Here is a 24,510-nt window from a genome sequence, read left to right as displayed (position 1 = left end):
GCTAAGGCAGAATTGCTTGAACCCAGGTGGTGGAGGTTTCAGTGAGCAGAGATAGTGACACTGCACTCCAGCTTGGGTGGCAGAGCAAGACTTCAAACAAAACCTAAAAGATAAACTACATTATGAGGCAGGATATGGGGAGAAGGTTGAGTCTTGGGCTCATCCTCTTAGCCCATCACTTCCTCATTGTGTGATATAGGCAAGAAACCTGCCTTCATGAGCCTAAGTTTCTTGCCCATAAAATGGAACTATTAATATAAAGTTCTTGGGGTGTGGTGATGGTGAAATGAATGACAAATGTCTGGCAAGGTGGTATAGGGTTAACACAGGACAACTAACCGAGTAATTCTTCCACCCCCAAAAGACAGTCCAATTTTCCCGTTTGCCTCTTGGTCCAGGTTTATTCCCAGGTCTTGCAACATATTTGGTTCAGACTGAGGAAACTGTGGACCCTTACTTACCTTGCATAGCTTCAAAAAGTTCACGGCCCAGGAAAGGACCACTGCTTTGGGAGGCCGTTAATGTCTTTCACCCCCTGGTGTTTGCCCCAAGCCTCCAAAGTAGATAGCCACCCTCTCCCATCTTGCTTGCCTTCTTCTACACTTAGACTATTTCTCCCTGGTTCTTTGACTCCTTTGGAGAGACCAGCACAAAATATCCAAACCCCTTTTCTCAGCCCAAACCAGGCACCGAGCCTGTTTTTTATTCCAGGAGTGCTCTACTGAGATGACTGACTCTGCCTTTAGCCCTGTGATGTGCGGAGCTTCTGCTTTGCATGAAATTAATCTGCTTTAAGCCTATGTCTCATCAAGGGGCTTCCCTCTCTTAAGTTTGGGGGCATGGATCTCACCTGTGTGGCAGGTGTGCTGAGGTGGTAGGTGTGTGGAAAGTGGTGAGTTTTAGCAGCTTAGTGCTCCTATACATCATCTGGGATCATTTTAGGGGACATTCTATTTGCAGAAATCTTCAGAGGAGGATCTGAGTAAAGACTTTTTAAGAGAGGACAGCTGCTGTGGGCTTCAGTGCCAGCAGCCCATCCAGAGTCTCCAGCCCTGGGTGTTGAGACTTTCCTTGCTACTCCGGCACAACCACTTGCTCCATTTAACTTTTCTTTCTCCAGATGTTCCTGTCCCCCCAAGTGCTTTTATCTACGGGCTGCAGAGTCTGGTGAAAGGAATGCCCTTGCTCTTTTAGTTTGCCAACAGTCCTCAAAATGCAGGCCTAGAGTAGGCCCAAAAGTCTATGCCAGTTCCAGCCAGCAAAAAAGCAAATACACTTTGACCCATTGTTGAAATTTTACCTGGAAAAGTTTTTCCATTTTAGGGTCTTTCATCTTTTATTAGATACCTTCTGCTTAGGGACAGCAAAAAAAGTTTCCAATTACTGCCAACTCCTACTGATTGACCTGGAATGTTTCAAGAAGCTGCTCATGTATCTACACCCTCTTTCTCCCATTTCATCCTAGGCATTTGCCTCAGAAGCATACAATCGCTGAAAAGTTGTATCCAGTTACCAAGCTCTCAGCTATCAATCTGCTTGTCTCATTTTCTTCTTGTAAATTAATCGTTTGAACCCCCAAAGTGAAAGAACAGGAGACTAAAGCCCAAAGAGGGGAAGGGCTGGCCTATGGGCAGTTGCACTCTAGACCCCAGGCTACTGCTTCCCAGCCAAGCATTCTGTCTTACGGCTGAAACTGTTAAAGCCTACTTAGGCCTTCCTATGGGAGGAAGGTGCATATAGTTATGTAGTTATGTGTATATTCGCTGAGCAAAATGATTGTAGAGTCCATGAATTTTTTTTCTTTAATTTCAAGAAGAGGCCTTCACAGTCTCTCAAGTATGGGATGGCTGTGGACGAATGCTGTCAATTCAGCTAAGTGCTGCCTGGATGTTGCTGTTTGATTTTTGCTCCATACTTAACTAAAACAACTACAGAGTTAATGTAGATATATGTTGAAATACTTTCCCCTTCCCCAACAGCAGTTCCTTCCACAGACAGTAACTAATGGTTTCTTCTTTTGGGGAGAGGGCGGCATAGAACATAGAGGCTTGAACCAAAGACCTCTGCAGTGTTGCCACACTCATGAGGATGAATAGTCTTTTCCCCCTACACAGAGGGCCAAGGGCTTTAAGCTCTTTCCTTGACCATGTTATCGGCTTTACAAATTAACACAACAGGCTAGTTTGATTCTGTTTGAAGTACAGGAAGGCAGAAATGGAGAATTAGAAGAATTACTCATCTTTTGGATGAGTGGTTTCCAAATCCCACTTGGCACGTCACTCTAGACTGGTGAAGGGGAGGCTGGCACTGAGTCCACAGACCCAGCTGGCTCTAGGACATTACGTTGTTCAGTCTTTTGCTTATCTAATCAACATTTGTGTTCTTACCCAATGTTCATTAGGTCAGCACATAGCCACTTCCCCACCCCACAAAAGTTCCCAGTTAGGCCCATAGCTGGGATCATCCAGTATCCAAGCTCAGGGATGAAGGGAGGGAGCAGCTAACTAGTCTGAACTGGTTAGTTGGTATATAGGTCTTTTCTCAATGTTCCTAAGGTGCAAACAGTGACATCCCCCTCCAGGCTTGGCTCTGTGATTCTGAGAGGACTAAAACCAGGATAGTCAGATCTGTGGTCACATCCTGCCCATTTCCAGCTCGGAGGTCCATCAAACCGTCTGCTTCTCCCTTGGCAAGAAGCTCCATCTGCCTGATAGCAGGGTCAGTGGCCATCCTTTTCTACCTTCAGCTATTGTGCATCTCCTCTTTTTCTTGGGGTAAAGGAACAAGCAGATTCTTACCCAAATGTCCAACCTATAAAGATGAGAAAGGCCTTGGGAAGAGGTATTAGCCAAGTTTTCAGTGCGATGCCTGGCAGATAGAATTTGTTGAATTTGTCTTAAGCTTATTATCCTCCCAGGTCATAGAAAGATCTAAAGTCCAATCAATCTCCTTACTCAGAATTCACACCTTTCCCCTCGAACTTAAAATGTCCATGCCATTTCACAAGTACCCATAACTACTCATGGTTTAGATACCTCTCCTCCCTTTGTCTCAGTAGAGCACTCCGTTCGTCTAGAAATTGGCAGCAGTTCCTACTTAAACTGATGAATGCTTTGAGCTTCGAAGGTATCTCATCCCTATGCCCGCTGCCCTGAAGCAGCTGGAAGGAAAGGCCTCACTCAACTACTGGAAAGAAAGCCCGTAATTCAAGGCTTTTAATATAGTCACTACACAAGTGCTCCCTCTGATTTAGGGGATCTTGTTACTTCCTCATCTACATGTGCTTAAAGACAAAAGGAAACCTATAATTATTCAATTCACCTGTGGTCCACATAAGTCTCACATCCAGCCATTACCCTGAGAGGGCAGGAAGCCAGACTTTGAACTTTCCACAGCTAGGTCTTCATTCTACTAGTGAGATGAACTGGTACAGATTAGGGTGATAGTTCATTTAAGCAAGCGGAGGAGCTGGGGAACTGTAGACCTTCCTGAAGCATCCTCCCATAGAAAGGAGATAAGGGCCTTATCCTAATTGCCTGTACACAACAGATCGGTACTTCTTTCCTAGACAAGGCTGAAGGGGGTCAACATTATTTCTGAAGACTTCATTATTGGAATTCTATTTTTACTGGGAGTGATCTCACTGAGCTATTTTGGAATAGAAATGTGGCTAGTTGCCTGATCTCCCTCAATGGTTTCACGTGGCTTTCAAAGGGAAGGAGGGGCAGTGCTGACTTTGGTAAAATGGGCAAAAGGGTCCATGCCAGCAACACAATCACTCAAAGTCCAGATGAGGGATCAGTAAATACAATGTGCCTGAAAGGTGGCCCTTGAGCACATTCCTCTGGTAGACATTAACTTATTAAATTGATTCTGATTACAAATATAAACTTTGCCCCCATCTCACCTGGTAACAATGCAAGAGTCAATGTGAGTCTATAAAAGGAAGTAGGAACTGTCCCTGGCTTTCAGGCTCCAACATCCTGCCTCTGTCAAGATGTGGCACCTCAAACTTTGTGCAGTGCTCATGATCTTCTTGTTGCTGTTGGGCCAGGTAAGGAGGGACGGATATGTATATGTATGTGTGGAGTGTGGTGATGATAGTGGTGGCGGAACCGTAAGTGGAACTTGAAAGCCAGACTCAGTCCTGAGGAATGGTTCCTCTGTTCTGAGTCTGCAGCATCTGGGGAATGATCATTCTTCCAAGGTGTGCAGCAGGGTGTCAACATTTCCATGTCTGGATGTCTTTGCTCTACAGATAAATGGCTCCCCAATACCAGAAGTGAGTTCAGCAAAGAGAAGGCCACAGAGAATGACCCCATTTTGGAGAGGGGTTTCCCTCAGGCCCATTGGAGCCTCCTGCCGGGATGATTCTGAGTGTATCACAAAGCTATGCAGGTACTCCACGAACCTAGCAGCAGGGTTGGGCCAGAGAGCCTTGGGACGCTGGGCAGAGGAGTGATCAGGGGACAAATAAACCTGAGAATAAAGCTGGGCTGGAGGACTTCTGAGCTGAGATTGGGAGCTCCATGAAAAATCCCTTAGGAGTTAGGAGCCAAGAACAGCTCCACATGGGTACCATGAAAGATTGATGACTTTCCATTCTTCAGTCTTTTTTGAGACTAAATAGATCAAGAGAAGAGGGAAATGCAGCAGAGGTAGCCCTGGTCACTCCTAGACTCAGTCTTAAAACTGCCTTTTCTTTTCCCCTAGAAAAAGACGTTGTTCCTTAAGTGTGGCCCAGGAATGAAGTACATACCAGGGGAAGAAAGGATAGCAGTCATCTCTGACAATGCTCCGTTCTATGGAATATTGATTAACTGCATTTTGGCTGGAGACATACAAGTGAAGCAATCTTGTATTTTTAATATTTAAAGGCAGATGTATGCTTTAAATTGGTCTCCATTTCTTCTTAGAATGTTGATATATGGATAAGCATAACTAAACTTGTCACTTTAGAGTTTATTTTTCTATGGATACTATTAAATGTCTCAAATTGAAATTTTAGCAGTCTGTAATTCAAGCTTTTGAGGGAAAGAAGGATTCACTTTGTATACTACAGAAAAAAAGAGCACTGCCCAATAATGTGTTAACTTCTCGATCTGGAAAGTGTGGTAAGAGTTAACATTTTTTCAAGAATCTTATAAAGAACACAATGGTAGGTTAAAGGCAAAAGTTTAGCAACAGCTATGTAATCAGCTTTGACAAGTTCCTAAGTTGTAGCCCTGGATCCCTTCACTCCATGATAACTCTTCAGGGAGGTGTCGAAGACAGTTAAGCTTGAGAAGCTGCGGCAGGAGAATCACTTGAACCTGGGAGGTGGAGGTTGCAGTGAGCCGAGATCACGCCACTGCACTTCAGCCTGGGTGACAGAGCGAGACTCTGTCTCAAAAAAAAAAAAAAAAGATGGTCAAGCTTGGCGCTTGCCATCTAAGACAAACACCCAAGTTTGTCTATGACTGTCTGAATGTAAGGGAGAAAAAGAAAAATCTAGTTTAATAAAGCAGTAAAAGCTCAAGCCACCAAAAGCACCAAAAGGGATTTAAGGTTTCTGCTGGGACAAGGTAAATTTTGACATAAGCACAACGACCCATGGCCAGCCAGTTCAGAATTTCTGTAATCAGAAAATGAGACCTCAGCTGGCAGGAATAGACTTTGTAGTAATAGACCTGAAGACACAAAACAGGAATTGCATGAAAAGGGCTAAGAGTTGAAGAAGTATAAAGAGCACAGTGTTCACTAACTTTAATACAGAAAATCTATTTGATATTTATTAAACTTAGTTTCTCCAGCTATGGTTTGGCATTGTACAAAGCATCTTAATGACACAGTAGAGTTAAAAAGATCTTTACAAATTGAAATGTGATACCCTTGTCTCCAAATATTTTAATTGCCATAAATTTGTTTAAAAATACACATTAAACGCATGTTTGACACTCTAAACTTTCTATACTCTCAATACCACAAAATACATATAATATACTATACAGATGTGGAAAAATCTAGTTAGTATATAATACTTTGCTCACCATTAACAGCTTTATCATGTGAAATGCACATACTGACTTAGAAATCCTAGCTTTTGAGCCCCAAAGTACCTCTGAAATTTTAATGTATTGCAACAAATAAAAATCACAGTATATAATTGAAATTTTGGTTGAAAATGTCAGATGCCTAAATATTCTGGATAAAAGAAATGTAAAACAAAGATTGGGATCATGTACAAAACAAAGGCATCCTATCAGTCACTAACAGTACCTTTCTGCAAAATCAACAGGCTTTTAATTTATCAGTGAAATTACCACCCCTCCAAAATCCTCCCAAAATATCAAACAATTATTTACCAAATAATTTTAATTTCAAATAAAAGGATTTTCAATAAATATATAAGCATTTCCATCCTCCATATACAAAATTTCTTAAAACCATTCAAAACGGAGGTTAGATAGTAATTTTCATAACTGTGCTTACCAACCCCACAACTGGCCCTCAAAGATGGCGCCTTTTCAGGCAATGTCAACTGGGCCAGTTCTGTTGGTGAGCCCTCCACCCCCCACCCCACCCATCCCAGTACTGTTGAATGCTCATGTCAATGATTTGCCAGGTGTGTGCATAAAGTTGTAAAATGGGGACACTTCTGGAACAGCAACAACAAACTCAACAATATGGATAATCATGGCATTGATTTGAAAGGCAGCATTTCCAAATTGATATTTTCCAGAAAGGAACATAGCAGGTAGAGAATGCTAATGGTTAAAAGCTGAAAAGAAATCCCACATGGAAGCCGTAAGAGGTCAAAACTGAGTATTACTAGAATTTCTGGGTGGGAGCTTTTTTTCCACGTTCATTTAGAGAGCTTGTTTTTAATTTTAAGAATGGCAAGTAATGCTTAGCTGAGTAACAGTGGCAAGGAGAGGTCAATGCTGACATTCCTGAAAGTCAACTTCTTTACATGATGACTACTTAGGCTGCTATTTTAAGATACTTAAAGATCTCTAAGACTTGGATTAGACTTAACTTGAATACCTTATTCTGTGACCAAATTACATGAAAAGAAGATATACAGTTATTCTTTCCATTTCCTTTTCTGGAGACAGCAAGTTCTTTTTAATTAACCTTAGGGTTCATGTGAATAGGAGCTTTGTAAGACCAGCATCCACTTTACTATTAATAATTTACTTTTTATCGCTTGCTAACTTGGTTTTGGGGTCTAGAGGTCTATTTTATTTACTTTTTTTGAGACAGAGTCTTGCTCTGTTGCCCAGGCTGGAGTGCAATGGCACGATCTCAGCTCACTGCTACCTCCACCTCCCAAGTGCAAGCAATTCTCCTGCCTCAGTCTCCCGAGTAGCCGGGACAATAGACACGTGTCACCATGCCTGGCTAATTGTTGTATTTTTAGTAGAGACGGGGTTTCACTGTGTTAGCCAGGATGGTCTTGATCTCCTGACCTTGTGATCCACCCACCTCAGCCTCCCAAAGTGCTGTGACTACAGGCATGAGCCACTGCACCCAGCCTAGAGGTCTAAAATGAATTTCTCCATTAGTGAGTATCTGAAAGACATGCTCACAAACATGAACAATTTGGCCTCTTGTCACTTACATATTCCAAGGCATTCAATAATGATCTCTTCTATTAATTTTACTGAATAGCAACCTTAGATGTGCAATATTATTACTGGAAAAAAGCCTGCCTCTTCAACACATTAATGCATAAAGTTGAAATAAAATTTATGTTCCATGTATAAGGGGATATATAGGTATGATAGGTGTCTATATGGGTTTGAAATGCTCTGGCTCCCCAAGTTACTTAGGTTCTTTTTTTAAAAAAAACATCATCACAAGCTGCCTAACAGTCATCTCCAGAAGATGTTCCTGGGACCCAGACACAAACTCCTATAAATCAAAATATATAATGAGGCCATACTGTTCAACTAGCAACTGGAAAATTAAAATCTTTCCCACCCTGTAAGAGCCCTATTACACTACAGAAGTGCTCAAATACGTTTTAAAAGTTAATTTACTACAAATCATAGTAATTAAGCTTTAACAATCTAAAGGAATACACATTGCACCCTTGAACATTAATATTCAAGGTGTCAACAAGAAAGTGTCTTAGATCAATTTAATAAATAATGTGGAAATAGTTGCACTAAGCTAAAATACTAAACACACACATTTTTGACAAACTAATTTCATGTTTTCATACATACATACATATATATAAAGTGTGTATGTGTACATAATTTTAAGATCCAAAGTTGCATACCCTTACACCTAGAAGAGTGCACAGTGTACCCTTCCTCTATATAACTAGGCATCACTGATTGGAACAATCACTGGCTGCTCCGAAACTCCACAGAGTACTGGCCTCCAGAGCCAGAACTTTCATTTATAACAGATGCCTTTTGTAGGCTCTTGCTTCAGAATGCAAGCTCATTCATGAAAAAATGTACCAAAGTTTCTGTCATTAAATACAAAATGATGCTGTCTGATCTGGCTGATTAAATCTTTAATGAAAAGAAACGAACAACAATTTTTTAAAAACCAGTCAATCTAATAAAGCCACAAGTGTGTCACTCAAAGTGCAGCCCAGGTGCCTATAAATCCACCACTGCGAGAGCTCCCAGAAACACAGGCATCTGTGGGTTTGTGCACACACTGCTCTCAATTGCTTTCACACTAGAGAATTAAATCAATGGTGGTCAACCTTCTCCATTCTTCGGCAGCTACGGCTGTAAGTTTATCTGAAGTACTCACTGTGTATAAAGCACTTGCCCAGAAAAAGGTGGCACTGAGGCAAGGAATGGGCTGGATGCTCTCTAACCAGACTGGAGCCTGGGCTGAGCTGTGGAAACTCCCCTGAAGGAGAATGCTCCCCATAGCCCAGCCCAGTCTGGCCCAAGCAAGACTAATGTGACAACTGCATCCACTGCAATTGGTTCGTCGGTTGCTTGTAAAGAGTCCAATGGTGTATAGGCTGCTGCCTCCTGGCATACAAGTGTGGTCATAAAGAGCAATCAACAGAGTAATTGTTAAAATAGTTGTTATTTCTATAATTAACCACATGTTAAGTACAAGTCTCAGACTAAGTTTTTAGCCACTCGTCAAATTCAGTTTTAAATGGTTAGAAAACACTGAGGACATCTATTGAGGAGGGAGGAATGGTCACCTGTAAAGGAGTCCAAAGTACGTGCTGGAGCAGATGATGACAAAGACAGAACATCTAAGAAGACAGATGTGAAGGAAAGGGAGTATTTCCACACACTATGACACTGAATATTCAATCATTTACGATAGGATTTCTATTCATTGCCCATTACAACCTTGTGGGAAAAACCCTTCACAATGAAAAGGTTGAAAAAGTCATTCTCCAAAAATTAACACAGTTTTAAAGAGAAAATATTAGAGCAGCACCATAAACCATGCAGGAAACTCTGCTTTAACAAAATAATCAGTGTGACCCCAGAAATGCTCCTGCTGCCTTTCAGGACACACAAGAGACTAGAACACACTAGAACTTAGAGGTACCCACTGGCTGTTGTTGCTGAAAGTCTGAAAGCCCGGAGGATACTTTTTCCATTTCTAAGACAACACTGCAAGTTAAGGAATCGGAGTCAGAGAAGTCAGAGAAGGACAAGACATACATGTACTTGATTAACAACCATTATTTCTTACTAAATAACTATCATGATCGCTGAGAAGTTGTCCTCTTATGGAAAACTGTTCCTAGAACACACTAAAATTAAGTTAGAAACATATCAGAGGCAATTTCTCCAAGGGAAACGGGTTAAATTCAACATAATTTGTACATCTCAATCTTCAATGATATCTAAAAACAATCTGAGGTACAAAACAGTTAAGAAGCTCTATAAATATGAAGCCACAAGGACAATGTAAGTTAACCTTCAGAACTAAGTGTAAAAAAGACTCAAACTCAAAGGATTCACTGCACCACGGGACTTGAAGCTTTTCTATCCCTTCATTCCCCTTTCCTATTTCAGGCCTTAGCAATCATCTACAAATAGTAGGATAATATTTTTTTTTCTGACTAGATAGATTCATTTTTGGAATGGGGAGAGGGACAAACTATTTTTCAAAGCAGCATTACCCAATTGGTCAGACTAAGTCATGTACCAAAGCAATAGCTTTTCTGAAAGAACTACTCTTTCTGTGACCCTAAAGAAAGATTTAAAATGAAAGAGAATTTAACATTATTATTGTAGAAGACCAATCATGTATGGACAATCTGGTCCTAGTGTAAAACTTCATTTGTAAACAATCCATAGTCTTCATTTCAAGGTAAGATTTAAGGCACACCAAACATGATAGGGGCATGAAAAATAAAGTACAGAGGGTACATTTCTTACCTTTGACTTCTATATGCACCTTGTAGCAGAAGGTACTTTGATATACAACTCTTACAGAGCCGGCTTCTTAAGCTCTACCCCTGGCCCCCTCCCCGTCCCGAGAGCTCACACTGAACAAGTTAGGTACACTTTTCTAGTGTGAAATTTTCTGATTCCATCAGAAACATACATCATTGAAGAGGGCCTTCATAATACAAAAGGAGTAAACATAAGATAGGTTTAAAAAGAAGAAATTCATCATCTCTACATCAGGCATTAGAACTGTAAGTTGTATAGCAAAAGCACACACCAAAGCTCCAGCCTATTTCTGTATCAGTCACTGCATGCTCATATCAGAGCATCACAATCCAGTATGAGGGGGAAAAATCTGAAAAATAACTCTAACCATCAAAGATTATCAGACACATAGGCAGCAACCCTCAGTACTTATTCTGTTTTGATTAAGTGTCAAATGATTAGCAAAAAAAAGAACATATGGTTTTAATAAAATCCATAAAGTTCAGGATTGTCCTTTTATGAAAACCTTTAACACCAAATGCTTCTTCTAGAAAGTTTGCCCACCCTCTTTTGTAATGCATTAAATGCAAGTTATAGTCACCTTGTGATTGCTGTAGTGTTAACACACATTCACAGTTTTTGAAATAATGCATACCAAATCAGACACATTTCATATTACATACATGTAGAATGCCATTCTCTCACATTTAAGTGATTTTTCATGTATAGAAGAATATCCTTAATACTAACTGTAAATTCCACAATAATAAAATGGGAGTTATCATTTCAATTATCAGGTAGTAGGTATAGAAAGAATATGTCCTTATTTTAGATGAACCACTTCTTACTCTTAGAACAGCTACCACAAAAAGACATTAGGTAATAAAGCTCCCAAAGTATATAAATAAAAATGTCTACATTAAATTTATGCTAAATATTCAACAGAGTAAATTCATAGGCAGAAATAACGAAGTCTTAAACTAGCCCCCGTCTGGGAACTTAAAAAAATTAAAATAAATAAAATTTCAATTCATTAGTTATGAATTGCAACTGGAATTTCAATCTTATAGCTCATGGAAACCATCTTATCAATGTGCTGCAGATTTAAAAGCATTTAAATAATTTTTCACATTGGAAATATTAAAGGGGCCAACTGACATGATGGCTTTGGATTATAAAAAACAACAACACATGAACCAACGAGGAGAAAACTATTCCTCATTCTTAGTGTCGACTAGGTGGTATGTTATGGCAGTTTTCCTTCGTGATGTGACACAGTGTTGTGGAGAAAATCAGAGGCAACGAGAATGTGTTCAGTTCAAGATATCAACTTGGCATCCTGGCGAAGCCAGTGCAGTCCCTGCCGGGTGTAACGAACTAGATCTGTCATGATGCTTGCATTAAAGATGAGAGGACCCATTACTTTATCCAGTTCAGCAAAGAATTCTGGAAAACCAAAAATATTCATTAAATGATATATACTCTTTTGAACCACTGCTTTAAAATTTTGAGTAGAGATTATAAAACAGCATTCATATAAACTCAAAAAATACCTCCTCCCACACTAAAATGATTACTGTCCATGTTTTAGAGCAAATCATTCCACAGTCTCTCAAGTTATAGTTGTTCCCTAGGTCATGCACATTTTAAACAGAATGTATAGTCAGAAATTAAGTGTTATATGTATATACAGGATTTCAGGAATGGAAATGATAAAGGGCTATTATATGCAGTAAATATTATTAAAATGAGGACCTAGTGCCACAATGTGCTACTGATTATGCAAAACATTTTGTGTACTATTTTTTTATAAGAAGCTAGTGATACAAAAAGGAAGATGTTCTTTGCATGTTTCCTGTAACAGCCTCTGTGAGGTTAGAGCCTTAAGACTGTATCAAACTTTCAGCTAGAATCATATGCCATGAACCAACTGTTAACTACCCTATGTTTTTATTCATTTATTGTTTTTTTAAGAAGGAGTCTCCCTCTGTTGCCCAGGCTGGAGTGCAGTGGCACAATCTTGGCTCACTGCAACCCCTGTCTCCTGGGTCCAAGCGATTCTCCCGCCTCAGCCAAATGTAAAATACAAAAAAAATTCGTATTTTTTTAGTAGAGACAGAGTTTCGCCATGTTGGCCAGGCTGGCCTCTAACTCCTGATCCACCCACTTTGGGCTCCCAAAGTGCTGAGATTATAAGCGTCAGCCACCACGCCTGGCCACAAATTGTATTTTTTTTTTGAGACGGAGTTTCACTCTTGTTACCCAGGCTGGAGTGCAATGGCGCGATCTCGGCTCACCGCAACCTCCGCCTCCTGGGTTCAGGCAATTCTCCTGTCTCAGCTTCCTGAGTAGCTGGGATTACAGGCACGCACCACCATGCCCAGCTAATTTTTTGTATTTTTAGTAGAGACGGGGTTTCACCATGTTGACCAGGATGGTCTCGATCTCTGGACCTCGTGATCCACCAGCCTCGGCCTCCCAAAGTGCTCGGATTACAGGCTTGAGCCACCGCGCCCAGCCAACACAAATTGTATTTTTATAAATACAACTTTTGTTGTATGTTGGGATTCCTACCGTGGGCAACATAATGAGAACTTGTCTCTACAAAAAGTAGAAAAATTAGCTGGGTATGGTGGCACCCAACTGCAGTCCCAGCTACTCAAGAGGCTGGGGCAGGAGGATCACTTGAGCCCAAGTGGTAGAGGCTGCAGTGAGCTGTGACTGTGCCACTGCACTCCAGCCCGGGTGACAGAGTAAAACCCTGTCTCAAAAAAAAAAAAAAAAAAAAAAAGTTGGGATTCCACTTTTACTTTTCTCTCACCATTACCTCATTACCTCTCTTATGAATAGGAATCTTTCATTTTCATCTGATTAACTGTTGATACTATAAGTATTTAAATGTACTCTGTGACAAAAGGACACTTGATTGACTGGCTAATATAGTGTTTCTCCATAAAGGATCTGCCTAAAGAGAAGCTGCATGCACATATTTGTTAATAACATCTACTAAAATAAAATGGTGTTTATACAGTACTTTCCTCTAAGTTCTTCAAAGACTTTATAATTTTCAATATCCTTAGTTTGGGAAATAAGAAACTTTCAAGGGGCAAAGCCTCAACCAACCTAATTTTAAAGAAATGTTAAGAATTCTATTCATTTCCTAGTCTCCTTTATTTCATAGGTTTCTTCCAGTAAACCTAAAAATCCAGTATGAATATGCTTTCTTATACATTAAACTTCTTAGATGTACAGATGTTTGGATGTAATCCTATGCCTACTGCCAAACTTACTGTTAACTATCATAGAGTAGGACATATATTTTATTACTTTTATCGTATGAGCTGCATTTAATGTGCCAGAATAGAGGCACATTTATCTTAAACCAAGAACTATTTTCAGTTTATTGTAACAGTTCCTTTTAACAATTCCATCCCTCGAAGTTATTCGGAAAGCTACCTACCTTTTTGCTCTTTGGAAAGCTGTTCAGCTTGGTCCCAAATTTCGGTGGCATAGAGGAAGTTGGACGTGACCTGAACATAGCTGGCTGCCATCTGGTGGATCTTCTGTGGAATGGTCACTGAAGAACCACTTGCAGAAGCACTACTGGCCCCAGATGAGTAATTTCCTGAATTGCCTGGTGACAGCTTTGGAGAAACAGGGGAAGGCATCCCCACAGCTTTGCTATACAACAGAAATAGGAAGCTTGTTCATATGGACATGGTAAGCATTATAAAATCAAGTACTACTAGCTCTTTCTACATGAAAGCATTTAAAAATGTAAACATTCTATTTTTTTTTTTTTTTTTTTTTGAGACAGAGTCTCGCTCTGTTGCCCAGGCTGAAGTGCAGTGGCACGATCTTGGCTCACTGCAGCCTCCACCTCCTGGGTTCAAGCAATTTTCTGCCTCAGCCTCCTAAGGAGCTGGGGTTACAGGCGCCTGCCACCACACCCAGCTAAATTTAAAAATATTTTTAGTAGAGACAGGGTTTCACCATGTTAGCCAGGATGGTCTCCATCTCCTGACCTCATGATCCACCCACCTTGGCCTCCCAAAGTGCTAGGATTACAGGCGTGAGCCACCACGCCCAGCCAACATTCTCTTAAACTAGAGGGGTTTGCAGAGAACTACAATTTCTTCTAAATAAGTATTTTAACCTTGCAATTCATAATCTTATTATCTTAGAATCTACACCCTTTGTTTAAATGAATGACAACAAAACAACAAGAGATGGAAGATAACTGAAGAAGTCATATACCTTGTGACAGTTCAAAGACTTAAAAGCCAGATCCTCTTACTCTCTGCTCAACACTTTCCATCTATTCAGGAATATAATTATGTACTTTTCATACTGTTTTGTACAACGTTTGGTGGAATTCACATTTAACCTAAAAAACTGTGGTAGAAGATGGGAACATCTTTTATTGAACTCCATAATTTCTGACACTTTCCTAGTTTAACCAAATTACTCAGCTGACAAAGAGGTACAGCTCTCTCAAGCAACTGCAATCATCCAAGCTTCCTGCCAATTAAATATTTCTTAGAAAACAGGCATGTTGAAATCTGGCAGGTTCATTTCAGGAGTACTAAAATTTGTGAAATGTTCAAGACTATGATCACACTCTGAAAGAAAGGAAAAATCAAAAGTTGGGGAAAATCATAAATTTGTTTATATAATACTAATTTTTTGTATTTTTAGTAGAGACGAGGGTTTCACCATGTTGGCCTGGCTGGTCTTGAACTCCTAATCTTGTGATCTACCCGCCTTGGCCTCTCAAAGTACTGGGATTACAAGCGTAAGCCACCTCATCTGGCTTGTTTGTATTTTTATCTGCACTTTTAACATTATAAATTTATGTAAGAAAATACATACAGGCAAAGACAGAATGTCAATTCGTATAAACATAATAACTGAACAGATAAACAAAATAAAAAAGGTTCCATGGTGTTTTTCATCCTTTGAGGGATGGGTGGGATGAGAGTGATGTGGGGATGGAGGAGAAATCAAAATCATGTCACTGTTGCTAAATTCTGACACTGCCAAGATTTGGCTAACGGTAAGCCCACTGTGATAAGTCCAAGTAACTATGGAAATGAAACTGTGAAAAGGATTGCGTGCTGCAAAAACTCAGATTTCTGTAGGTAAAATGTCTCATATCTAATCTTTATGATTATGTTCATTCACATTTCCAATTCACAAAAAATACAGAGAAAAAATTCTAACTTCTAAAAATATTTTATCAGAAACGGTTTTACTCATTTAAAAAGTAATCATCTTTCCATTTTTTAGAAATTGGACCGTACTCATTTTACTTTCATTTATTTATTTTTAAAAGACAGGGTTTCACCACGTTGGCCAGGCTGGTCTTGAACTCCTAACCTCAGGTGATCCACCCACCTCGGCCTCCCAAAGTGCTGAGACTACAGGCGTGAGCCACCATGCCCAGATTCATTTTACTTTTATTAATTTGCCACACATTTTATGTAATAAAATTTCACCTACCTTCCCAAACCAGGCGATGGTGCTTGAGAATTATTGTAAGAATTCTGTGGAAAAAGTAAAATATACTTAACAACAACAAAAACTACCACTACTTTATAAAGTTGTAAATATATCTGAAAGCACTGGGCCAGAGTTGATCTTAAGGAGCTTTAAAAGTTTAAGACAACAAATACACATGTGTGTGTGCATGCACGTGTTTGTGTGTAAATGTACAAAAAAAAATTATAAGGTGAGAGCTGGGGTGTTCTGGAAGACTTCACAGAAGAGGCAAGGAAAGAATGAGTAACACATGGATGAAAGGAAGGGGAATAAGTCCCAGCTACTCCCAACTGCCCGGGAGCAACTACAGTAAGCCATGATCATTTTCTTTAAAACTTCCTCTTAAAAAAAGGAGGGGGGAGTCTTGGCAAGGGGACAGGGGAGAGATGAATCATACTAAGCACAAAGGCTGCAGAAAAGACAATGTATGTGCCCCATACAGTTTGCCTAAAGCAGAAGTTTAGGCAAGAAACAGAGAGAGACCTTGGGGCCAGGTTAAGGAATTTAAACTTGATCCAGTAGACAACTACTGAAGGGTTACAAGTAATAATCAGAGGCAGATTTTAGGAGGATTTATGTGGTGTTAGCCTGAAGAAACACAGGAAAACCTTTTAGGAAATTAAGATAGTAGTCAAAAAATGATGGCATGAAAATAAAAGATCATTTAAAAAATCTAAAAACAGCGGCTGCACGTGGCTACAAGAGTTCTACAATGAGATACACGTACATTAAAAAACTGAAAGAACCCTCAAACTTGTCTGAAAGGTCCCAAACAGTAGGTCCTCCCCTGTTGTGTTTTGCATAAACATGAGGGCGGTTCTGGGGTGAGGACAGGAGACGACAAATTTTGTCTCCTAAGAAATGTACTTTGCACTTTTGCATGCTTACCTTCAGGTGCTCTGTCAGTGTCTTTGAGTACTTCAGAGCATTTTCCTTCTTCAGTTTGAACAGCCTCAGGTACAGCAAAGATTCGCATCGCAGGCTAGCCAATGGAAAAGGGCAGCTTATTTACCAGGACAGCAAACTGGCCAGATCTGCACAGACAGCCTTTGCATTGTGCAAGTATATATAACTGGCTCATGTGACCACAGCACAGGCCACAACACTAACCCTTAGGCAAAACCAAAAGATGTGTTCTTATTGTGGTATACAGCCTAGGGAGAGGGAGACAACTAAGAGGCCTAGGACTAGCGTTTCATTATTTTTTGACATTCCAAAATTCAAACCTCACCTCATAGGACACCAACATGTGAGGAAGTTTTAAAGACTACAAAGGGAGAGAATTTCCAAACCAAATTGTAAACAATCTAAAATTAAGGAACAAAAACTGGGAAACTCAACTGCAAACATTACAAACCAAAACATGGCTTACAAAGACCCTGCAGGATCATCCCTGCCTGTGTCTCCAGTCACACCTGCTTCTCGCTGACCTTCTTTTAATTCCTTAAAAGTTTCCCATTTCTTTCCACCATTCAGCCCTTATACATGTTGTTCCCTCTAAATAAAGTAGGTCTCCCTACCCTCTACTGTTACAGTTACATATACTTTTCTTTCAAAATATTTAATTAATATGGACTTGTATGATGATTTGGTTGACTTCTGTCTTCTCATACTAGACAATACTCCATGATGAATAGGGCTCTGTTAGTTTTCTTCTTAGTTGCATTCCCAGTGTTAGAGTGCCAGGTAAAGTAAAGGTCTGTAACAAGTGAACTGATAATATCTCACTGGGATGAGGCAAGCAAGTCACACCCTTTATTCTGAGCAAGGTAGATGTATATGTGAATGGAGAGAGAGGGTACCAAAAGACGAGCGTGGAAAAGTCAGTCCGTGGAGGTTTCTAACATCAGTCCCACCAAACCAAAGCTTTCATCAAGCGGGAAAGGGATCAGAGACTGACAACAACTAAAACCTTTTAGTAGGAATTTTGAGTTACTTCCTGCTTGACCCATCAGGAACAGATTTAAGACAGGATTATAGAAGGCTGATTCAAGGAAAACATTCAGAAGAGCAACATGGCACTATTTATCATAGAACTTCCTGTCATCTACAGAGGCTAGTACACAGAAACTCACCAAAGTACTGTGAGTCGTTTATCTGCAGCTGTAGCATCTGGTGCCAAGTAGTTCTTTAGCTTCATAGTGTATCTGTGAGTTACAATAACAAACAAATGACAAACAGAATACTTCACCTTGATCTTATCATTTCACTTGTCCTCAAAACATTAGAATTTCAAACCTAAATAAAAGCAAAAATACTCATTGAAGTATCTACTTCTCCTTTATCCAAGGACATTAAAGGATTATACACCCTCTTCAGTTTACTATATATCAGCCTCTTCCCTAGAGGGACCAGAGAAATAATGTTATTGCTGATGATTTGCCAAGTTTTTCCACTTACTTGATGAGATCCACCGTCTCTGAATACATAGGGAATGGGGATTTGGATTCCTGAGCATTTTTCTCTAATGCATTCCCACATTCAATGAAAGATACCACAGCATCAAGATAGTATACAGCTTTCTCAAACCTATCAGACTGAAGAAAGGAGAATACAAGTAATGAGTAGTGGTCTACTATGGCTACAAACATCAAAAGATTATTTAAGTTAATTTGATTAAATACATAAGTGTACGGAGAATATTTACATACCAATGCATCTGCATTGTGCTTTAGCTTTTTTGCTTCTTGTAGATAATGGTCTGCTGAATAATTTCTGCAAGGTAAATTTTCATTATAAATAAAATAGTAAATATTTTCATAAGATAATACCAGTTCATTTCAGTATCTAGTAACCCTCAGTTTTTATGTCCTCAAGCAAATAAAATGAGCTATTACTAAGTACTTGTTTCAATTTTTTCTGACAAATGTTTATATCAGGTTAAAAGCATAAGTTATTTGGCTAACTCATGGCAAATCTAATTAGGAAAATAGAAATCAAGCTCCCTAGTATTAAATACTAAGTTACTCAAGTTGACTGAAAGATTAAGCATAAATGTGAGCAGAAGAAATAATATTTTATTAAAACAGAGGAAAAAAACAATATTGCTCTTCCTCATCTAAGAAAGACTCCATTTTAACAGTGATATCAGCAGTAGTAAGGTTCTTCTACTAAAAGGCAGATCATTCACATCCCCCATGGGAGTCACTAAAGGAGCAGTACTTGGACTGGTGGGTACCTTTCAAATTGAAACTTGAATATGCTGCAGATCATACGTAACTATTCATCCTTCTGATCAATGATAGAAATTAAAATGAATTTCTTATATGCTGAGTGAAATCATTTCTTAGATACACATACAAAAAATCGTATTATCTTACCTGTCATCAAAGACAAGCTTTGTCCTCCGAGGCTTAGAAGAATCAAGAGTTGGTGCAGATGGAGGACAGTGAGAGGAGCTACTTGGAGCCTTTTCCTGACCAAAAAAATAAATAACTACAATGAAAACTGTAAGGAGATTAAAAATTAAACTAACAGCATTTTTTTCAGCCACTGGTAAAAAGGAAACAAAAATCCATTGCCTTTTTTAAAATTTTTACAATGAACCCTAAGCAGGACATCAAAAAATTCAGTAATTGTTCCTCTCCATGGAAATCTTTAGTAAAAAGCAAAAGACTTATTTGTTATGAAGAGAAACCAGAGCATGTCCATTGCCTTTTGTAATGAATTTCCTTGTTATAAAACTTTTATAAACTTCATAATGTAAACTTTTTTTAAAAAAACAATGGGTCCATTTTATATACCTGTAATATTCATTCTAATATTTATATAAGGGTCTACTATATGCCAGGCACTGGTCTAGGCAGTTGTTAAAACATAAGGAAGACAAAACCTAATACCAAAATGGCAGCACTACTTACGGCAAAATTTATTGGTAGTTACTCGTCAATGAAAACAGCAATAATATTAATAGCACCTAATGTTTATTATGTGCTTATTACTTACCAGACACTAAGTTAACTAAGTTCTTAGCACTGTTTTTAATCCCTCAACCACCTTAGGAAATAAGTACTGCTATAAAGATAAAATGAAAAAGCAGTCTCAAGGAGGTTGAGTAACTTGTCTAAGTTCAAACAGGTTTTAAGTGGCATTCCTAGAATTTGAGTTTTAACTTCAGAATTGTCAGTCTTCAAAAGCCTAGCTACTTTCTTAAACTTTATTCTGCCTCCCATCCACATGTCTTTTTTTTTTTTTTTGAGATGGGGTCTTGCTATGTTGCCCAGGTTGGTCTCAAACTCCTAGGCTCAAGTGATCCTCATACCTCAGCCTCCTGAGTAGCCAGGATAGTAGGCATGTACCACTGCACCTGGCTACGTGTCTGCTCTGCCTCCTTTCAATATAGCCCTATATGATTCCCTCTCAACTGCCTCCCATCCTGCCCTATTTTTAATAAAATGAATACACATTTTTCTACAATAAAACACCATAGACAAGTGGAATTTATTCCAGAGAACTACGACTCTCTCTCAATTGCCTCCCATCCAGCCCTATCTTCAATAAAACAAATATACATTTTTCCATAATGAAACACCATTAACAAGTGGAGTTTATTCCAGGAATGCATGGATATTTCAACATTAGAAAACCCAATAATACATAACTTTACCCAATAATATAAAATTTTTTATATTTATATAAAACATATAAAAAATTTAAATACATAATTGTACTTTGAAATGGCCTTCTGAATATTACGTGATACTGTAACATTATTAGGATAGCTTTCCCTCTGTTTTATTTATTTATTTGAGACAGGATCTCACTTTGTTACCCTGGCTGGAGTGTAGTGGTGCAATCATGGCTCACTGTGGCTTCAACCTCCTGGGCTCAAGTGATCCTCCAGCCAGCCTCCCAAACTGTTGGAATTACAGGCCGTGAGCCACCATGCCTGGCTCCCTCTATATTTCATAAATAGACCCCCTAAGGACCTACATTTAGATTTGCTTTTCAGAGGATTTCTGAAAATAAAAGTTTCCAGATATTTAAACATAGTTTTCTTACATAAAAATTATGTGTAATGTTGGTTTTCCAGATCTAATTTTTCTTTCATTGATAGAATAAAAATTAGCATATTACCTAACTAAATTACAGATTTTTCTCTAATAAACTCAAATGTCACTGCCTAACTTGGAAATTGTCAAGACTGACAAATATTAACTTCAATTACTTTAAGTCCCAAGAACAATTGAAATCAAAGTGGTAAGGACCTATTCTATATTTTGTTGAAAACAACAGAGTCCCAAATGACTACATTTGATCCAACAAATATTTCCTCATTACCCAGCAAGTTAAGTACTAGATAAAACACAAAATAAGTAAGACACAAATCCGTGCTTTCAAGAAGCTGACAAACTTCTTAAAGAAACTCCCTTCTTTTTTTTTTTTTCCTGAGACGGAGTCTTGCTCTGTCGCCAGGCTGGAGTCAGTGGTGCGATCTCGGCTCACTGCAACCTCCGCCTCCCGGGTTCAAGCGATTCTCCTGCCTCAGCCTCCTGAGTAGCTGGGACTACGGGCACGCACCACCACGCCCAGCTAATTTTTGTAATTTTAGTAGTGACGGGGTTTCACCATGTTGGTCAGGATTGTCTCGATCTCTTGACCTTGTGATCCGCCCGCCTTGGCCTCCCAAAGTGCTGGGATTACAGGCGTGAGCCACCACGCCCGACCAAAACTCCCTTCTAATGTGTGTTAGAAGCGTACACAGTGATTTTTACCTGTGAGACAGCAGAAGCCAAATGAGCAGGAGAGCTCACTTAATACATTTTTTTTTTTAACAAAGCAATAGCAGGTTTCAAGACATGAGGCCTCAGATTCTACAGTTAAAGGATGGAAAGTGGAGAAAAACCATCAGCAGGGAGATGGAGAACTGGAGCAATGAAGCAGGGCCAATATAAGAGTCAAGGTCTTAAGCACCTTGTGCTAACACTGAACTACTACAGAAGGAGGTTGTTCAGCTAGAGAAAATGGGTATTTTGATTTGAGAATTTGTTAATTAAAATAATCTTAATTTAAAAATGTTTATTTTACCACATTTAATCAATATAACTAATAGCTTTAAGCAGTCTTATTTTTCAACTCTCAAACCTTTGCTTACTAAATAATAGGTATTTTCTGATTTGAGTAAATTTGTAAACAGTTTAGAAAGCAATGCAAAGAACGTGGTAAACAAATTGAGGGTAAGTCAATTAAAGTACAGCCTTGAAAAAGCTTCTTTGATCCAAATCTCCATCCATAAACATGAAGAATATTCCCCTACATTGTGACTATCCTAGGAATAATAATTAGAAATAATTACAGTGCTAACTTAGCTAAAGATTTCTTTTTCTATTTAATGAATCAAAGGCAAATGATTGCTTTGTCACCTTCCATAGTATAACTTGTTTGTAAAGTCTAATTCTGAGAAACTCAAAGTCTACTTCAAACAAAATACAAGAACTCAATCTTAGCAGCTAAAACCATTTAGTTCTTATTTTAAAAACTTCCATAACCAACTTTTCCAATTACTGGTTTCTACCTTTATTTTTCCAATTTTAAAGTTCTTAGAGACAGGGTCTCATCACGTTGCCCAGGCTGGATTCAAATTCCTCAAGTGATCCTTCCATCTTAGCCTCCCAAATAGCTGGTACTACAGGTATGAGCCACTGCACCCAGGGGTTTTTATTTCAATGTGCATGTGACCAGCTGACTTACTGCTTTCACAGTCTCACATCACTGTATTCATCAATCAGTATTATTATATAGAGAGGATAAAAGGCATAGGCCTATATATTTATTGAGATGTTACAATAATTTCAAAGCAGTGTCACCTTGGAGAAGTCATATGGCAAGCTGAGTGATTTTCAAAAGCCCCAGCCCCTAACACTTTACCTTAACCTCCTTGGAGCTACTGGAAGTCTTCCCTTCAGTCTTCTTCTGCTTGGATGCAGAAGAACTGTTTTTGCTGCTGCCACTTGTCTCCTTGTTGCTGTTACTGCTTGACTTTAAGGAAGAAGACTGACTAATAGTCCTCTTCCTAGAGCCATGCTCTGTTTTTGGATCTTTTGAAGGAACAGGCCCAGCGGGAGAAGGCAACAAATCCTTTTCTTTTGCAGCACTCTGCTTAGATGACCTGCCAAATAAAACAAATGCCCTCATTTCTCCACACAGTGACACAGAGGTGACGGATTTTTCCAGTTCTCTTTGCTTTCAAGACAAATCTGTTTTTCCCCATTTCATTACTAGGACACATGATTTCTGTAAAACAAAATAAAACTGTAAATTCCATGAGGGTAGCTATCTTGTCTGTTTTTATTCCCGTGGTTGTATATGCAGTGCCAAAAATATGACCTACCACTCAGTAAGGACTCAATAAATATTGGTTGAATGAATGAACAAATTGATGAATGGTGAATGAAGAGATTACTACTCATAAGTTGGCAACTAGTCTCTTGGAAATTATAAGTAAGTGTGCCATCTAACCAGAAAGTGGCATAGCTTTATTTTAATTCTCCCCCCATACTCACCCCTACCCCCAATAAAAAATAAAGGAAGAACTAATTAAATTTTAAATGTTGCCCATCCCTATTAGCTAAAAGCAAAAGCTCCCACTATTTGCCATATGTTATGTGTGTGCATTTATATGACACCCATTTACTAAAAGGAACACTCAGAGCATGTTAGAAAGTACCCAGCATCAAGTGATACACATATATTAACAACACTAGCATGCAACATGTTTTGGGGACGTACTCTCTGTTGCTGGATGGCTTATGGCCTGCTGAATTCTTGTCCTCCGTTTTGGGTTTCTTGCTCTCACTGGCTCGGCTATCGTCTTCATTCTAGATGAAAAATAGAAACCGTGGCTACTAGGTCTGATTTTTATTCAACTAACTTCAGCTTCCAGCACTAGCTACCCATAAAGAGTTTATCCCTGATAAGACATCAGAAAGAAAATAAAAGAGAAGTACAATAATTCATTTAAATAATATTGAAAGAGGTTAAGTTTTAAGGCTGAGGTCTCCTATTTTAGATAGACTAAAACAGATTTCCTACAGTGTCTAAGATGGCATCTTTTCGGTGTAATGATTTGGGGGTGGCATCTGTGAAACTATAATTAAGATATGATTTATATAACGTAAAATTCACTCTTTAGAAGTGCACAATTCCATAACATTTGGTATATTCACAGAGTTGAACAACCATCACCACAATGAATTTTAAAATATTTTTCTTATCCTGAAAAGATACTCTATACCCATTAGCAGTCTCTGCCCATCTCCTCCTCCCCAAGATACTGGCAATCCACATTTCATCATTATGGATTTGCCTATTCTAGACACTTCAGGAAAATGGTATCATTCAATATATGTGACCTTTTGTGACTGGCTCTCCTTTCATTTAGTGTAACATTTTTAAAGTTCATCCATGTTGCAGCATGGATCAGTACTGCATTCTCATTTATGGCTAAACAGTATTACACTGCATAGAATTTATTCATTTCGTTTAGTCATTCATCAAGTGATGGCCATCTGGGTTGTCTCCACTTTTTGGCTAATATGAATAATGCTACTATGAATATTCAAGTATAAGTTTTTGTGTGGGCATATGTTTTCATTTCTCTTGG

General features: G+C 39.0%; 2 protein-coding genes and 1 pseudogene across 5 annotated transcripts in view; 1 reads left to right on the top strand and 2 right to left on the bottom strand.

Annotated features, from left to right (window-relative positions):
* The first annotated feature begins 61 nt into the window (after positions 1 to 61).
* LEAP2 (liver enriched antimicrobial peptide 2) lies at positions 62 to 5,007 on the top strand. Its single transcript, XM_032253869.1, has 3 exons — positions 62 to 4,054; positions 4,259 to 4,398; positions 4,714 to 5,007. Exons 1-3 carry the CDS (start codon positions 3,998 to 4,000, stop codon positions 4,748 to 4,750), a joined length of 234 nt encoding a protein of 77 aa, XP_032109760.1. The 5' UTR covers positions 62 to 3,997; the 3' UTR covers positions 4,751 to 5,007.
* Positions 5,008 to 7,825: 2,818 nt separating this feature from the next.
* AFF4 (AF4/FMR2 family member 4) overlaps positions 7,826 to 24,510 on the bottom strand; it is an 87,182-nt gene continuing 70,497 nt past the window's right edge. For all 4 annotated transcript variants that reach the window (XM_032253487.1, XM_032253680.1, XM_032253643.1 and 1 more), the window contains 10 exons: positions 23,637 to 23,725; positions 22,776 to 23,016; positions 19,229 to 19,323; positions 18,560 to 18,623; positions 18,309 to 18,445; positions 17,984 to 18,055; positions 16,797 to 16,890; positions 15,870 to 15,913; positions 13,828 to 14,048; positions 7,826 to 11,813 (listed from right to left, as the gene is read on the bottom strand). In XM_032253487.1, coding sequence (XP_032109378.1) covers positions 11,686 to 11,813; positions 13,828 to 14,048; positions 15,870 to 15,913; positions 16,797 to 16,890; positions 17,984 to 18,055; positions 18,309 to 18,445; positions 18,560 to 18,623; positions 19,229 to 19,323; positions 22,776 to 23,016; positions 23,637 to 23,725 — 1,185 coding nt within the window. In that variant the 3' untranslated portion in view covers positions 7,826 to 11,685. The remainder of the gene's footprint in view (positions 11,814 to 13,827; positions 14,049 to 15,869; positions 15,914 to 16,796; positions 16,891 to 17,983; positions 18,056 to 18,308; positions 18,446 to 18,559; positions 18,624 to 19,228; positions 19,324 to 22,775; positions 23,017 to 23,636; positions 23,726 to 24,510) is intronic.
* LOC116554749 lies at positions 19,452 to 19,553 on the bottom strand (annotated as a pseudogene).

This window comes from Sapajus apella, unplaced genomic scaffold (genome assembly GCF_009761245.1).
Source record: "Sapajus apella isolate SASKATOON/1434 unplaced genomic scaffold, GSC_monkey_1.0 scaffold1, whole genome shotgun sequence".
Taxonomy (NCBI): Eukaryota; Metazoa; Chordata; class Mammalia; order Primates; family Cebidae; genus Sapajus; species Sapajus apella.
This window is presented reverse-complemented; position numbering and strand designations above follow the sequence as displayed.

Coding starts and splice junctions, on each gene's coding strand:
- LEAP2 (XM_032253869.1), top strand. CDS start 3,998: ATGTGGCACCTCAAACTTTGTGCAGTGCTCATGATCTTCTTGTTGCTG. Junction 4,055..4,258: donor TCTTGTTGCTGTTGGGCCAG/GTAAGGAGGGAC, acceptor TTTGCTCTACAG/ATAAATGGCTCCCCAATACC. Junction 4,399..4,713: donor TGTATCACAAAGCTATGCAG/GTACTCCACGAA, acceptor CTTTTCCCCTAG/AAAAAGACGTTGTTCCTTAA.